This window comes from Lotus japonicus, chromosome 3, assembly GCF_012489685.1.
Source record: "Lotus japonicus ecotype B-129 chromosome 3, LjGifu_v1.2".
Taxonomy (NCBI): Eukaryota; Viridiplantae; Streptophyta; class Magnoliopsida; order Fabales; family Fabaceae; genus Lotus; species Lotus japonicus.
The window spans coordinates 29931986-29949974 of record NC_080043.1 but is presented as its reverse complement, the minus strand read 5'-3'; the positions used below and the strand labels follow the sequence as shown (position 1 = coordinate 29949974).

Sequence of the window (17989 nt, the reverse complement as noted above, 5' to 3'; positions counted from 1 at the left end):
TGAAATGGGGATCAGATAAGCTCAGCAAAGGGGGAGGAGTCTCACCACCAATAGCTGAGCTAGGGCCAGCTTGGGTAAATGGAGTTGGCGGACAGCTGATTAGTGCACTTGAATCCGGTTGAATTGGCGGGACATTATCATGACCCTTCTTTTTCTCAGCCGGACGACCTTTTGGATCGAGAGTTGATTGGTGAAGAGGTCTACCACCAGCAACGCTCGAAGTCTTTTGGCGCTTAGGGTCCCTGACGTTATCAGAGCCCGAAGTACCTTCATTCTTTTTCTTCTGCTCAGTCTCGGCGGCCCTTTTCTTCGCCGCCGCAGCAGACTAGGCGAGGTATTCCTTCATCTTGATGGGGTTTGCATCAACCTTGCTTTTTCCCATCGTGGCTGCATGGAAAACATCAATTAGGCGAGGTACATGAACAAAAAGAAAAACAAGTTGTGCAAAAATTATAAACTTACTAAAAAATTGATTTAAAGTGCCGGATTTCGACGCTTCAATCAAGTCATGACCAGAGATTACTGGTAATGTGCGGAGGTAATCGGCGATGGCCTGCTCGGATTCATCCAAGGCGTCGTATGAAACGGATATTTTTCGGCGAGGGTTTTTTGTCCAGTAAAAGGGGAAGAGAGGGTTATGATCGGAATCTCGAAATAAGTTATTCATTTCAGGTGACTCCATAACTTTGAAGTATTTTTTCTGCCACACTTTGTAATGGCTTTTAAGGGCGGTGAATCGGCTCATGTTCTTGCGGGCCAAAAGGGGAACCCACTTGACAGATGTAGGTTTTGTGGTGACTGTCTTATAGAAAAGGAAAAACAAGGGATAGGTGGGAGTGCAACTCAAATGTTCACAGAGAATTTCAAAGCAGCAAATAAAACCCCAGGCGTTGGGCTGGAGTTGACAAGGCGCTACATTCAGAAAGGAAAGAACATGACAGATAAAAGGCGAGAAAGGAAGTTTGATGTTCAAGTCTAAGAAGAAATAACCATAAACAAAAAAGAAATCAGGCGATTCATCGGCTGGTTCTTTACGCAAAAGAACACAGTCATCCTCGCCACATGGGAGAACATTCAACAGAAGATCTTCATTATTGGAGGTGGCGGGATTTATCTTCGTGAATCCCTGGGCAGAAATTCGAAGCGAGTTAATGCTCCCAACACTGCTCCAGATGGAACGCGAGAGACATTTATCTTCAACCAAATGCGCATTTGAGCGCCATTCAGGCGAAGACAAATCTCCATTAGAGGAGAGAATAGAATCAACAAAGCCGGCGGGACCGGAATCCTCGTGAGTAGAAGGCGAGGAATGAATTTCGATAACGGTGGGGGCAGAAACTTCCCCCTCAGTAGAAGGTGAAGTGAGTTCTAAAGAAGAAATGCTAAAATTTTGTGTCGACATACTGGGTAATTTCATAAAAATAAAAAAGAAGATGAACAGGTCCAAAACAAAAAAGGAAGAAGACGAACAGTGTCAAGAAAAGAGAAAGAGGAAGGACTCACCGGAGGAAGAAGTGGAGGATTGAGTAAAGAGGACGTCGGCAATGGGGGAGCACCGCGCAATGACGACGGCCGGAGTGAGAAAGGTTCACCGGAGAACAAAGAAGAGAGTGAAAGCTGCGATGAAAAGTTTTAAGAACAAAAGTTTCCAGAAAAGTGAAAAGTGAAAGGTGAAAAGGGTATTTATAGAAGAAAAAGGAAGAGAGAGAACGAGTGGGAAAGATCGTGAAGGGTCGTGGGATCGTGGGATTTGAAATTTGAAAAGGTATGAAACGAAAAGACAACTCCTCGAGACGCACAACTGCATTTATGGAAAATGATAACAAAATCCCGGAAAAGAAGGATACGTGCGTCAGTTGAAAAGACGTGACTGATGGGTGTGATAACGGCGATGTATCAACAAAGATAAAAATGACGACGTATAAAGGAACATGAAAATGGCGAGAACAACAGGCGTGCAATCACAAAGATCAACTTTACGCACATCAAAGGGCGACCAATCGGGGCAGCCTACAAAGCAGCACATTAAAAGACATTTCGACTCGAGAAACCTGAGCCTCATGTCTTGGGGGCATGTGGACTGGGCGGGACATAAAGAATGCTCATGCCCGCCCCAAATCAAGCAATCAGACGAATGAAATCAACCTTGGCGGGATTCACAGAATAACATTGAATTCCGCCCGCCCTTTAGATAGGCCCACACGCCAGCTGGAAGATTCCTTTAGCTTTGTCTTATATGTATAAAGGCTTGGGCCCCGGGTGTCAGGCCCAAGTACAGCAAAAAGTCCACATCATGATCATTCCCTCTATAAAAGGAGAGGTCAACACCTTGTAAAAAGTACCTTTTGAACATTTAATGAGAATATTCCTTTTGTGATATTTTTGGTACTCTGCTAGGGTTTACTTTCTGTCAGTCTTCTACGTCAGATCTCCCTAGTACAGAACATAAGGTATTTATACTTTACACGCTGCATGTGATGTGTATTTGGGTATAATATCTTGGAGTTTCTTCGTAACAAGTTTAGTTGGAGATAAAACACTATTCTGTATGTACCAAATTCAGTTACGTTCCCAGTTTCTAATATGGATTATATATATACACATTCAGTTTTGGTTATGAATCCAAAACTTTGTTTGGAAGACATATAAGTTTTGGAATATATACTTGCTGGTTTGGAATCAAGCACATTCAGACTTTTCACTTGAATACAAGCCATCATTCTTTTGTTAAGAATGAATTTTAGGCTAAATTAAAGAAAAGTAAAATTATTAGTGTGTTCAAATTTTGGCTATGGTTTGTATTTTTATACAATTGTTTAATATTTTAAATGAGTCAATTAAAATAAGAAAGTCACAAAAGTGACCTCTTTTTATGGAGATTGCTCATAAGAAATATTAAAAGTTTTTGTGCGTGTGGCTGTTTATCCATGCGAGTATTAATGGACCCCAAAGGAAAAGTTAATGCTTGGCCGGATTTCATACACACCTGTGATGATAAACATGTGATAATTTTAAGGGTTTACATGTGAATGATAAATCAATCCAAAGAAGGGTTTGTTATTTGACATGATTTATTATCAGTGTTTGATCATTACAATAAGAGTACCACTAGCAATTGGTATTACTGTCCAAAGACATGATATTGATGGTGCACTAGGTATCTTGAGATGGGTTATGCCATTATTTGAACATATTGATGATTCAATTTTTTCTTAATGTGAGCATATTTATAGTATCTATTTTGTTCTACATTCAGCTACTGTTGGTTTGATATCTGCTAATCTGAATTCGGTTCCGGACCTTAATGGAACAAATTTTAAGGATTGGATAGAGAACATGGAAATTGTTCTTGGCTGCATGGAGACTTGCATTAAGGGTGGCGCAACCCACTTCTCTTACGAAATCTAGTACCTCTGAACAGAGGAAATATTATGAGAAGTGGGATCGCTTCAATCGCATGAGTCTCATGATCATTAAGCGCGGCATTCTTGAGGTCTTTAGGGGTACTATCTCGAAAGAGATAAAAAGTGCCAAAGATTTCCTTGCTGAAATTGAAAAGTGCTTTGCAAAAAGAGATAAGGCGAAAACAAGTACTCTTCTTCAGAACTTGATTTCCATGAAATATCAGGGCAAAGGAAATATAAGGGAATACATTATGGGCATGTCAAATATTGCTTCAAAACTTAAGGCACTAAATCTTGAGATGTCGAATGACTTGCTCATTCATTTAGTATTGTTTTCTCTTGCTGCACAGTTCAGTCAGTTTAAGATAACTTATAACTGTCAAAAGGAGAAGTGGTCTCTTAACGAGCTCATTTCATTTTGTGTGCAAAAAGAGGAAAGGTTGAAGCAAGAAAATAAATAAAGTGCTCATTTTGTTAGTACCTCTAAAGACAAGGGCATAAGAAAGAAAATTGTTGAGCCCATGAATGAAGCTGCTAATGCACCAACACAAAAGAAAAAGAAACAGGATGATAACTGTTTCTTTATGCATTGTGTCTGGGCATGTGAAAAGGAAATGTCCTAAATATCACGCTTGGCGTGCAAGGAAAGGTACATTTCATGCTTTAGTATGTTCTGAGGTCAATTTAGCTTCAGTACCTAGAAACACTTGGTGGTTAGACTCCGGTGCAACTACTAACATCAGTGTTTCAAGGCAGGGTTGCCATAACTACCGAAAGCCAAATGATGTTGAAAGATACATGAATGTTGGATATGGCAAGTCGGTGGAGGTGGAAGCTAAATGGAATTTTAGATTATCATTGTGTACCAGATTTTATTTGGATTTGAAAGACACTTTTACGGTATCGTCATTTAGACGGGATTTAGTTTCAGTTTCTTATTTGGACAAATCAAGTTATTTATGTTCATTTGGAAACAATAAATTTAAGTTGTCTTTTAACTCAAATATTGTTGAAACTTGTTCACTTGTGGGATATGATAATCTGTATTTGCTGGACATTGTAGCTACCTATAATGAATCTCTGAATTTGGAATCGTCTCACAGTACACCATGTCAGGGTCACCTAACATGAATGGTGTGGCTGGAAGGCGAAACTAGACTCTTAAGGATATGGTAAGGAGTATGATTTATCATTCTACTTTGCCAGAGTCACTCTGGGGAGAGTCACTAAAGACTGCAGCTTACATTCTAAATAGAGTGCCAACTAAGGCAGCTGCCAAAACACCTTATGAGTTTTAGACTGGGCGAAAGCCTAGTTTGAAACATTTTCATGTATGGGGATGTCCAGCTGAGGCAAGGCCTTATAGGCCAAATGAAAGGAAATTGGACTCCCGAACAGTGACAACTACTTTATTGGTTATTCTGAAAGATCCAGGGCTATAAATTTTAAGATTCCAAATTAAAGACAATTTTTGAGACGGGAACAACCACGTTCTTTGAGGATATAGAGTTTGGAGGGGAGAATAAGATTAGAGACTTTGTTTTAGAGGAAGAGTCGATAACAATTCCAAAACCGATTCATACAGTTGCTTTTGATGAAGCAAGTACGGAACCTCTACAAGACATTGTTGTTGAATCTCCTCCTACTCAAGGTGATATGGTGGTTCATGAAGAACAAACTCAAGATCCTCAAGAACAAGTGTTACAAGAACCAATACCTTTGCGGAGATCCACTAGAGAAAGGAGAAATGCTATTCCAGATGATTACAAAGTCTTTCTCCAAGAGCATGAGGAAAATAATGGTATCATGGAAGCTGATCTAATCAACTTCCAGCAAGCCATGTAGGATTCCAACTCGGAAAAGTGGATTGAAGCAATGAAGGAGGAGTATAAGTATATGCAAGACAATAAGGTTTGGGAACTTATCCCGTTACCGGAAGGTGTGAAACCCATTGGTTGCAAATGGATATTTAAGACCAAGCGGGATTCTAATGGTAATGTGGAGACGTATAAGGCTCGTCTTGTGGCTCAGGGTTATACTCAAAAGGAAGGGATTGACTTTAAAGAGGCTTTCTCTCCGGTTTCATTGAAAGACTCTTTTAGGACAATCATGGCTCTTGTTTCACATTATGATTTGGAACTCCATCAAATGGATGTCAAGACACCGTTTCTCAATGGAAACATTGATGAGACAATCTATATGGTGCAACCAGAAAACTTTGTGCCAGGAGACCCAAAGAATACGGTTTGAAAATTGACAAAATCCATTTATGGACTAAAGCAGACATTTTGTCAGTGGTACCACAAATTTCATGAAGTAATTCTCTCATTCGGTTTCGAGGTGAATATTGTTGAGGATTCTGTGTATCACAAATTCAGTGGGAGCAAGTATATTTTCTTGGCTCTGTATGTTGATGACATACTGCTTGCCATTAATGATATATGCATGTTGCATGAAACCAAGAGATTTTTATCAAGAAATTTTGAAATGAAATATCTTGGTGACGCTTCCTTTGTATTAGGAATTCAGATACACCGAGACCGATCTCGGGGTATTCTGGGATTATCACAAAGGATCTATATCGAAAAGGTGCTTAAAAGGTTTGGCATGCAGAATTGTACATCAGGGGATACTCCAGTTGCTAAGGGAGACAAATTTAGTCTCAGTCAATGCCCGACAGGAAACTTAGAAATTCAGGAAATGCAAAAGATTCCTTAAGCATCAGTTGCAGGGAGTCTTATGTGTGCCCAAGTTTGCACGCGTCCAGATATATCGTTCATAGTTGGGATGTTAGGCAGATATTTGAACAATACAAGAATGGATCATTGGAAAGCAGCCAAAAAGGGTTATGAGGTATTTACAGAGAACAAAATGTTATATGCTCACATATAGGAGGTCAGAACAATTAGAGATCATTGGATTTTCTGACTGATTTTGGTTGGATCCCATGATAGTAAAAGATCCACTTCGGGCTATATCTTTCATGTTGGCTGGTGGTGCAGTTTTCTTGGCGTAGTTCCAAGCAAACTCTCATAGCTTTATCCACCATGGCAGCATAATTTGTAGCATGTTTTGAGGCATCTAACCATGGGATTTGGCTGAGGAATCTTGTCACTGGGCTGCGAATTGTGGAAGGAATTGAAAGACCGCTTAAGTTATACTGTGACAATAAATCAGCCGTCTCATTTTCCAACAATAATAGGAGCTCGACCAAGTCAAAACATATTGACATCAAGTTCCTAGTTGTTAAGGAAAGGGTACAAAGTGGACAGATTTCTATAGAACACATAGGGACAAACTCCATGATAGCAGATCCTCTTACAAAAGGTCCTCCGCCTAAGGCCTTTCATGAGCACACTGCTAACATGGTTTTTTTGCAATGTGAGGAATGCTTAGTTTAGTGGGAGTTAGTAATTTATAAATTTTGTGTTCTATGTTTGGTATTATGCATGCATTCTCTAGTATTTGGATATTTTTGGTAAAGAATAAAGTTTGGTATTCTGTTATTTATACTTTGTACAATAAGGTTATTGAAGGATCTCACTAAAGTAAAGTAGGACCAGTTGAAAATTGACAAGTACATGCCACCTTCTTGTGATTTTCATGGTGCACATTTCATAATGAATCTATGTCCTTTAGTTATGTCTATACTAGTAATCATTGATGGGTTTAGTTACGATTGATATAACGAAAATCACTTTGGTTCTATGTACTGGCATGACTAATGGACGAGATTATTTGGATATGCTTAAGGTTTATAATGGCATTTTTGAGCTCATAAAGTCTAACACATGTGTAAAGTTACATATGTGACCAGTGGGAGATTGTTAGATTTTTGGATCACAAATGTAACTTTTAATTGTGTTAGGGTCATTATTTAATTAGCCAAAACTAAAGTGGTCTATTTAATATTGATCTTATGGCTAATGGCATATTTGTTATGAAAATGTATTGTGCAGATACCATAAGACAATATTCTAATTTGATGAAGGGCCAAATTAGAAATATTGAAAACAGAATTGTAACTGATGTAGTTACTTATAGGGTTAAGGTCCCTAATTGTAGATACAACACAGTAACGTGAAAAGTTTCTCTTCATCCCCATCAGAGGAGAACATCAGGAAACCCCAAGGATGATCTACAATTGGAAGATCACAACCTCAGATCCTTAAGCGATTCCCGTGGCACATTCAGGTACGCTTCCGCTTTCTGTGTTTCATCTTGAACTCGGGTATGGGTTAATCTAGAGTGGTTTAGGACTATGCTCCTGTTTTCTATATGGGTAGAAAACATGCGGTCAGGATCAAATCCTTATTTGTTAGAAAACCTACATTGTCACCCTACACGACTCATTCGCAACCTTCCTCTTTTTTCTCCTCGCCGCTTCTACTTTCGGATTCTTCGATTCGGGGTGCAGGCTGGGTGTGGGGCGAAGGGGGATTAACAGGGCCCAGAATTCCCTCAGCGGTCACATACTTTCTTGAAAATTCCCATGGAGCTTAAGTCAAGTTTTGAGGCTAAGAAACGAACTTGGGCCTGGGCATTGTGATAGTTTATGTGTATAAGAGGCAATTTTAGTTTATGTGTATAAGAGGCAATTTTAATTGCCACAAATTATGTATTCCAGGTTAAAGTGGTAGTTTAAACCGCCGTAAAATGAACTGATGGACTAATTTCACCCATTTCATTAATATTAGGGACTAAAAGCTATAAAAAAAATTAGAGGGATAAAATCCAATTTACCCATATTTTACAAGTACTGAAAACATATTTTCCAACCTTTAAAAGTGATTGAAGCTGATAAGGAAACCCTGACAATGATAATATAAAACTTGACTATTCGCGATGGGACCATTGTGTCGCGCCATCATCAGAGCAGCCACATTATCGCTAGAACTAACAAACCAACACCTAATCGTCGATCTTCATTTTCGAAACATCAAACCCCAACCAAGACAACCACACTCTCCTCCGTCGAGGTCGAGGTTGACCTACATCGTCAACCACCGTTGTAGGAATAGAATATGGGGCCTTCATATTCCTCGTCTCAACAAAGCTGCACCAAAACCCCCTCCCGAGATTAAAGCACCTCCATTCTACTAAACCCATCCATCCTAGCACCATATTTGGGAAAGAAGCATATAAACCAGCTTATATGGGTCGGTGATGGTGGAGAGAAGGATGTCGCGATGCTCACCATTGAGGAGGATAATGTGCGGCTACTATGTGTTTGGATGCTCCGGTGACCACCGCAAAAAGAAGAAGGCTGAAGGAGCGGTGAAGGCAAGTGATTTTTTTTTTTTGCATTTTTCATTTAAATTTATATTTTTATAGAAAGTATCAAAACATGTTATATCAGGTGATTTTCCCTCTTGCATGGTGCAAGACTGATAAGTGTCATTTTTACGTATATTTCAATATGATTTTAAGCACTTATTTGATATGTACGCTTGCATTATTGATCATTTTATCCCTCAAAAGAGTTAATATAGTACGTATTTTGTTTTAGCACATAAAATAGTGAAAATATCATTAATTTCATGTTCCAACTTGGAGTTTTGATGTAGGGCAGAAATTCAAGGAAGAACCAAGTTTGAATGAAGAAAATGAAGATTTGAAGGCTTGATGCTTAGCACCAGGAAATGGTGCAAAAAGACCATGGCGCTTAGCGCCAATAAGTGGCGCTTAGCACCAAAGGCGGTGGAGAAAACCCAAGGGGGAAGGAACAAGGGCGCTTAGCACCAGAAAATGGCGCTTAGCACCATTTTGACAGTCTCAACTTCTATTTAAGGGCTATAAAACGTTTTTTGTGGATATCTCTCCTATTCTCTTCGAAATACTCTCAATTTTGGCTCCAAAATAAATCAAGGGAGCTTGGGATTCATGGAGGAGAGGTCCCTGGGTCTAGGATTGACGGATTGAAGCTTCGGAGCATGGCCGCGACCGCCGAAGGACAGTGACAACTTCTCTGAGGCAATGGAAAGCTTGGGAAAGCTTCTATCACCGTCCTTGTACATGTTGTTTATGTTCTTGTATTTAGATTGTTGAAACTTTATTCTTTGATCTGTTCTAAACTCATTCATTAATGTCAATGTAATCTTTCATGTATGGTGTTTCTTTCTATCCTTCATGCTTCTAACCAATCAATTATTAATAATAAAAGCTTCACTAATTTATAAATAGATTGGGATGTTGATATGAATTGGTGTGTGCTTAGTTCAATGAATGTAGAACATCTATGTCTTAGGTCACGTCATGTGTTAAAGTTTTACTTTCTGCACTTCAAGTATCATTGATTTGTGTTAGATTTCTATGGACTAGCATGAAATCGGGAGATAATTGCGGTTCTGGTTCCAGAGAGAAACTACTCATTGAATTAGTTGTCCTAGGGTGAGATTATCTTAGTTAGGAACAATAGTGAGATTCCACGTGAAAGGTGGAGTTTTGAGTTCTAATAGGAGTTTCCGGGGTGACAACGGAGATTCGTAAGCCTTGGATACCTTGTCTTAGGATAAATTGGATATTGGGAATGTCTTTGAGAGAGAATTTGAGCTTTAGTGTTCCTTTTGGTTTTCTAGATGGTATGGGATTATGTCTAGGAATTCCAAATGATAGATTCACCTAGGCTAGGGATAGTTAGGTATATAGCACTCGACATCGTAAGTGAAATGAACCTTTACATAAGTGTTTGTGTTCAAAGCAATCAAAGGATTAGGTGAATGCATTTATGAATACATGTTCTTCTTTGTTATCTATGTAAACCTTCTATTACCGCTTTCATATTGTTGAAAATCACAAAAACAATTTATCAAACATCGTTTTATCCGCTCAGATCAATATTTAACTAGTGGAACTAATGTTCACACAATCCCTGAGGACGATAAACATGTATCTGCTTTACTACGATTGAATCATAAGGGTTTGGTTCCAAAGCAGTACAAACAACGAGGAAAAAACTTTTATCAAAGACTCAGGGTAAAGATGCACCCTATAAGCCACATGTTTTTATATTATCATAGCAAAATAAAAGTAAAAATATGAACTTCAGTTTTTCCTAGATAGGAAATGGGCTCGAGAGCCAACAAACATAAAATGAGCACATAGTCTAGGTGCGAAGGTCATATAAAAAAATAAGGGTAGCACTAGGGTTCAGTACCCTAAACCCTAAAGAACAGAGGGCGAGTCAAATACAATGGGGATGGAGAGAGGGAGAGCAAGAACATGGATTGAGAGCGAGAACCAGGCATGATGGGATCAAGAGTTAGTGAGCGAGAACAAAGGTTCCGGGTTGGAGAGGGAGAGAGCTATTGAATATGGATTCTAGGTCGAAGGATAAGTGAAGCAGATTTTCAAAACAAAGATTAATACTACGGTGCAACTTGAATGGGTGAAGGAGGCAGTCCCGAAAGGCTTCCATATTTAGTTTAAGATTCAGATTTTGTTTCCTTCAACTTGTAATTTTTTGTGTCTGATTCATGAGGGGATATTTTTGGTTCTATATCATGAGAGGGTTCTAGTACTAGATTTAGTTCTGGATTTTTATCTTTTGAAATTTCAGCAAAGATTTAATTAGGGTTAAAAAGTTTTGTTTAGGTTTTTTTTTTTCAAATGAATTTTTTAACTTATTTTCTTTTTGAATAATTTTATTTATTGATGTGTTTTAAATAAGGGAGTAAATAGAAGAAATGAGGTGAAATTAGAATAAACACGTTAAGGTAGTGCTAATTGTACTATCAAGTAGACTGACGTCGTTTGTTTTTTGATGAAAATTGGTGGAACGACTGCAATTACACAATCGTGTTAGATAATGGATCAACATTACTCGTTTTAAACAAGAGGGGCCACAATTGAACAATCATGTTACCCTAGGGACCAAAAGTGAAATTAAGTCAAAAATATTTGAATAACACTACATTAGTTGAGTATTTTTTTTATCCAGTTATTTTCTTGTCTTTATTTCTCGTACACTAAAAAAAATCCCTCATGGAAGAAAATTGTGCACGAGTCTTAGACATTTACATTTTTGTGGGATAAGTTCGCTCAATCGAGATAATTTATTAAACACTAATTATTAAATAATAATAATAGTAATACCTTTTAAAATTTCTGTAATGGTAATAATTAAATTTTAATTAACACAGTGATTTGAAAATAATTAATATTTTTCTTTTAAAAAATTAATTAATATTTATTAACTTTTCATATATGTTAATTAGAATGATTTTTTTTTTGGTCTTAACCAAGGTAGAATGAATTTATATTGATTATTATTATCCTTCCTAATGTACCAAAAAAATATTATAATTATTATATTTTTATGATAAATATATGCACACCGCTCCCAATTCATAAAATATCACTCAAGTCAATGATGGTTTTGGCAGAAAATAAAGTAGAAATTAAGAATATAAAGATAATAATTATTAGTTTCAAAAAAAAGATAATAATTATTAATGATTATTTTTCTTTAGTGCATAGAAAATAAAGTAGGAAGAATATAAAGATAATAATTATCAATGACTATTTTTCCTTAGTGCATTCATTTATGTGTTTTCTAATTTTTCGGTAAAACAAAAAAATAATGTGTTTCTTTTTTTTAAAGTTTAATTTCACGACTTCTTGTCAAATAAATAGTATATAATGAAACATTGTTAGTCATTCATAATACAGGAAAAAATTATAGTTTACAAGTGAAATACTCATAAGATGGCTTTCCGTGTCGAACATTCTTTTCTTCTCATGATTTTCATGGTTTCGGTTCTATCTTCAGGTAAAAAGAATGAAGTCATTTTCATCTTTTATGTTCTATCTTTAATCCATAATCAACGAGCAATTTGAAAAAGAATTTTTGGATTCTTACTTCGTGCGTGGTCGATCTAAAGTATTATTAACAATTTTTCATTTATAAGTTTTCAATACTATTTTTTTTATTTCTTAAGGCATATTTTTGTGGATGACTTCATATCAAAAGTTTTTTTGATTTGTTTACTATCTTGGGCAGTTAATATAGACATTCACAATACTACTTTTAACTCTCTATTTCACATTAGAATAGAATGAATCTTGTACATAACATTGTGAATTCTCTACTTGTTGCAGGTCTTGTGCTAGGAATAGAAGTTCAGCCACAACGCGCTTGTATTGGGCTTTGCACTACTGGAGCAGCATGTAATCAGAGTTGTATTAAACTAGGACATCATGGGGGTGTTTGTGAACCAAATGGTGCATCTTCAATAGTTTGTTGTTGTAACTAAAAATGATTTACAACCTATGAATCTCGAATAAAGTTTTCGGTTATGATTGGATTTTTTTAATAATGTAAGTGAGCTTAAGCACAAATACATGCAATTCAATGAAAATATTAAACAAATAGAGATATAAAAAACTACAATAAACTTTCCGATGTAGCAAAAAAAAAAAAAAAAAAAAAAAAAAAAACTACAATAGTATGCTTGATTTTGTCATTCTGGTCTACCTATTTTATTTTCGTCAATTTTGGCCCCCTAGGTTAGTAATTATGAAATTTGAAACACCTAAGTTCATTTTTATTTCCGTTTTAATATAACACGTTTTTTTTAAATCATCGTGTCATTGTATGGTTGGTTTATTTCATAATTATTTACCTGTCTCTCTTCCTCAACATGAATCAATGTTGAAAGGTTTTTACGGTTTTACCACTTCTACCTTTAAATCTCTTTCAAGACTCAATTATAGTATAGTAAAGTGTTTTTTATCGTCTTTAAAGAATTGAAAATACAATGTCGTTCTCTAGCTAAATCACTTAAGCAAAGATTTTAAGAAACGTTGGTTGTTTGTTTTGATTCTAAGTCACAAGAGCATGTAAAGGTAAAATAAGCGGAAATAAAACAGATTTAAATCAAGAGGAGACAATTATTGTAATTGGTGTTCACCGATTGACTCAAATACATTCTGAGATTTCATACATAAACCATGTCCTATGATTGGTTTCATCACATAAAATCTTATCTTACTACAATGTCTCACAATGCGAAGATTATCGTCTTACTAAGTTAACCCTCAATCTCTTGATTGATTAACAAAGGAAGAAGCATTAAGTATGGATGTTGGTTTGACTAATGATCTAATCCTATCTATAGATCTTAGATTCATTAGATGATATTTACCTAGGTCGGATTCAATTAGCTAGTTCTCACCATACTTATCAAATCCATGTTCATGTTCTAGGTGATCAAGTCAAAACAAGCATTAGGAACAAGGTACAATCATTGAAACCATTCATAGAAACAAGATTTATATATAGAAATCAAATTTGATACATCAAAGCCCAAAGGCCACAACCAATCCCAACAAGTAGCTATCCATAGACATGGATGCTACATAGGCTTACAAAGAGAAACTATGAACAAGATGATGATCGGCGAGGTCCTTGGCGTGTCTCCAGCGCAACAGATGATCAACCGGCCTCAAAGCTCCTTCCTTTCCTCTTTGGGTCGATGTCTCTTTGTTTTTCGTCTGTTCTTTCTTTTCCAAAGACGAGCTCTCTTTTTTAAAATTGAAGAAAATCCTTTTATATTGATTCAGCATCTGCGCAGAGCGCTGGACGACCCTTTTTGGGCGCTGGGTGCCCAATTACTTCACTGATGAGTTTCTGCTAACCGCCATGGCCGTTGGGCACCCTGCTGATTCAAAAAATCTTCAAATCCCATTAAAATATGCATTTTTCCTTGAGAACTTCAATCCTACATCATAATTTGAGAATATAATCAATCATTAAACACATTTGAACTTAATTCTCAATCAATTAACAAGTTTCAATAAAAATGAGGAGAACTAATAAGGATTTCTCATGAATTACTTAAGTTTAAATGCCTAAATTGCGTATGAAAACAAGAAAAATATGGCACTTATTAATCAGTGATATTTTTTTTTTAAGTTTAAGCAGTGATAGAAAGACTAATGTTTGAGAACCGAAATAGAGACACTAGTTGATTTCATTATTATCACTCTTTCTCCATCAAAGGTTTATAATGACACTTTATGAAATAGAAAAAAATAAATAGAAAATCAGAATCGCAAATAGCTTGGAGAAAGAGAGACAATGGAAAAGTACACACGGTGATGGAATGAAAGTCAATGACACCAGTAAACTGGGTGCTTAGAGAAAGCAAAATGGAGAAATTCACAAATTAAGGATGCAGAAGCACATGTGAACGGAGAAGAAGGGGCATTAATAGATAAGAGAGAGTTAGATTTTTGAAATTGAAAAATAACTTAATCTCAAATTACAATTATACCCATAAAACTGTGTTACTTTAATACTATACTAAATGGTTGTTTAGTTCATTAAAAATGTGTTGCGTGTTAATTTACTCCTTCTAAAATCACAATGGTTGTAAGTTAATAACTGGTTCAAGAGTTTGGTAATCTTACATCGTCAATAGCTTTAGATAAAAACTATTTTTTGTCAATCCAACTGTTGAATTATAATTATTCCTCACCTTCATTATCTTGATAAATTTCAAAATTTAAGTAGTTGTAAGTTTAAAGATTAAATATTATATAAAAATAGATTCAAACAAGGTCAATAAAGGATGCAATTCCAGTAAAAATGTACCCAAACTCCCAAGGAGGAAAAAAAAAAAAAAAAAACCCCACTAAACAGCATTGACAACCGCAAAAAACAAACAAGAACCTATGATGCACAAAAAGATAGCCACACAAAAAAAAAAAAGAGAAACAAAGCTCCACAGTATCAGTTCTTATTTCCATATATTTTGGAATGTTTATTTGACGTTAATAATAATATATCTTAATGACATAGTTCAAAATTTTGAATTAACTAATTGTGTAGCGGAATGTTTGGCTAGTTTGGCACTTTAGCTCATACTTACACTCTGGGTGTTCATCGTTTAGAGGGACCTCCGGCTAGCTGAAGGAATTTGCTTTTGTTTGATTGTACGGGTGTGTCTCACCCTAGGTCTATCTTAATGTAGTTGTTCTTCTTGTTTGGGCTTTTCGCCCTCCCAATAACCAATTTTTTTTTGAATTAACGTGAAATTTTATAGACAAAATCTACTCCTTCCATTATTAGTTATAATTAAGTCTGTTTTTGGTAGTTTTTTTTTTTAAATATAAGTCAAATTTTAATATTAATGAAAGGGATAATGAAATTTTGAAAAAGTCTTGGATTTGAAGAGAGAAATCCATATGAAATTAAAATAGATCTAAAGAAGAGATAAAAATTAATTGAATTTGCAATTTGAAATAAGCGTAAGCAAGAAAAGTTAATAATTTTTTATAAATTTATTGTTAATAACTATTTTTCTTGATCATAGGAAATTAGGTATAACTAACTGCCTTACAAGTGATGAGGGAGTATGCAATAGTCATTTTTAATCTAATAGTGAATTTCACAATGCAATTATCTAGCAAGAGGTTGTTAATTAATGGTGTAAGACTACTTACACCAATGTAGTTTTTTTAGGGTAAATGCGAGCTGATTCTATTTCAATAATATTGGAACACGTTGATCTTGAACCGGAGCTACACCATAGTGGATGCTACCCTTCTCCATACCTCCTTGTCACACCCGCCGAAACTTAGTTAATTGCACGTCCCACATGTGGCTCAGCTAGCGCTGGCGTCGTTGGGGAGGTGTCCAGCTTGCAGTACCTTAAATCTCAACTTTGATGCCTCTTTCAACTCTTCTAAGGTGGTTGGTTTGGTATGGTTTCCCGTAATTTTCAAGGGCTCATTCTTGCTGTTGTGACTTCCGATTCAATGGAGGTTTTGTTCCTTGTCGTCACTGAAGTACTTAACTGAAATGTAATAAAGTAACACAAGAAAGGGGGGTTTGAATTGTATTCGTGTAAAACTTGAGTTTTCAAACGATAATAAGTTTATAAAAGGTTTTCGCAATCGATTAGTGTAGCGAATATAAAAGTAAGATAGTAAACGATGCAGACACATCAATATATCCTGGTTCACCCACAAACAATGGGGCTACGTCTAGTCCTTAGCTTAACCAAACCCAAAAAGTCACAACTACAAGGAAACAAATCTGAATCCAGAAGGAACATATATAACTAAATTCAGAACGCCCTCATGACTGCCTCCTTCACTAATTCAAATGGAACCGAAGTATCAATCTCTGTTCTAGAACTCTGCTTCCCCTTCTCCTTCGAACTAGAACCCATATTCAATAGGTCTCTTCCTCTTAAACCCATAACCATTTTCTCGCTCTCTCCTTCGCGATCCCCATCATGTCTGTTTCTCGCTCTCAAACTTAGAACCTTTATTCTCGCTCTCTTCTTCTCGATCCCCATCGTTTTATCTCTCTCTCTATATATATATATATATATATATATATATATATATATATATATATATATATAAAACCACAAGATTGTTCACCCACTAAACAAAAATTGTACCATGATGTCAAAACCCAAATCGATAGATCACGTGGATCAAAATTGCATAGTCGCTTTAGATAGGGACCAAATCGCTCATTTTATACATAGAAGATCAAAATTAAAGAATTGTGTTACTTCTGGGACCAAAAGTGAAATTAAGGCTTTTTATTTTCATACTTTATTTTTTCTCTAAGGCCCCCATGTCTGGACCCCTGTGTCCACTCTTGTCTTTCTTTATGTGTTTGGACCCCCGCGTCCGCCCTTTTTGGTTAAGGTTCCTGTGCGTGGACCCCTGCGTCAGCTCTTATTTTTCTTTAAGATCCCCGTGCCTAGACCCTCAAATCCATTTTTTTTTCTCTTCAAGGCCTCGTGCCTAGACCCTCATGTCCACTTTGTTTTTCTTCAAGGCCCTTGTGCTTAGACCCCGTTTTCGCTTTTTTCTTTAAGACGCCCATGCCTGACCCCCGTGTCTGTTTTATGTTTGTTTGGTCCCTGAGCTTGTTTTTTATCTTGGACAAAATTGAAGTTCATATATTTACTTTATGACAATATCAAAATACTTGTTTTTCATTTCTCTATGTAAAATAATAAGTAAAAAGAGACAACTGTGAACACTCATTTTTGTCTCCTTTATTACTAATGTAATTACTATTATTAGTAGAGGTGACAAAATAATCCATTAGTCCATATCCATCCAATCCATCCATGACAAAATCCATCCACATGAAATAATATTTTTAATGGATGGATTGTAATTCATCCACTTAAACCATTAGTTATCCATAATCCATTCATTAAAAATCGAAATCCACTGGATCACTACATTAAAATTTGACGGATCACTAACGGATTTCACAGATTTTAATGGAGTTGACTTAAAATCCTATTGGATTACAAAAATAGATCCAAAACCTAAATCAACCCAAAAATCTTAAAATCGGTATAAAATCCTAAAATTGATCCATAACCCGATTTAAACTATAAAATCGGCAGAAAAACCTAAAATTGGTCAATAACCCTAAAATCGACAGAAAAACTTAAAATCGACCGAAAAACCTAAAATCGACAGAAAACCCTAAAATCGACACTAAACTTATTACTACTATTATTACTACTATTACTCACCTGTTTCAAAATAATTGTCTGGAAAGAGAAGAAATAAACATATTAATTTAGAAATGTTATTAA

General features: G+C 36.0%; 1 protein-coding gene across 1 annotated transcript; it reads left to right on the top strand.

Moving 5' to 3' along the window:
- The first annotated feature begins 3457 nt into the window (after positions 1-3457).
- Positions 3458-3865, top strand: LOC130743925 (uncharacterized). The gene has a single exon (XM_057596137.1). The coding sequence runs from the start codon at positions 3458-3460 to the stop codon at positions 3863-3865; it is 408 nt and encodes a 135-aa protein (XP_057452120.1).
- The last annotated feature ends 14124 nt before the right edge of the window (positions 3866-17989 follow it).

Bases quoted from the DNA above. Each gene is read 5' to 3' on its own strand.
- LOC130743925 (XM_057596137.1), top strand. From the start codon at position 3,458: ATGAGTCTCATGATCATTAAGCGCGGCATTCTTGAGGTCTTTAGGGGT.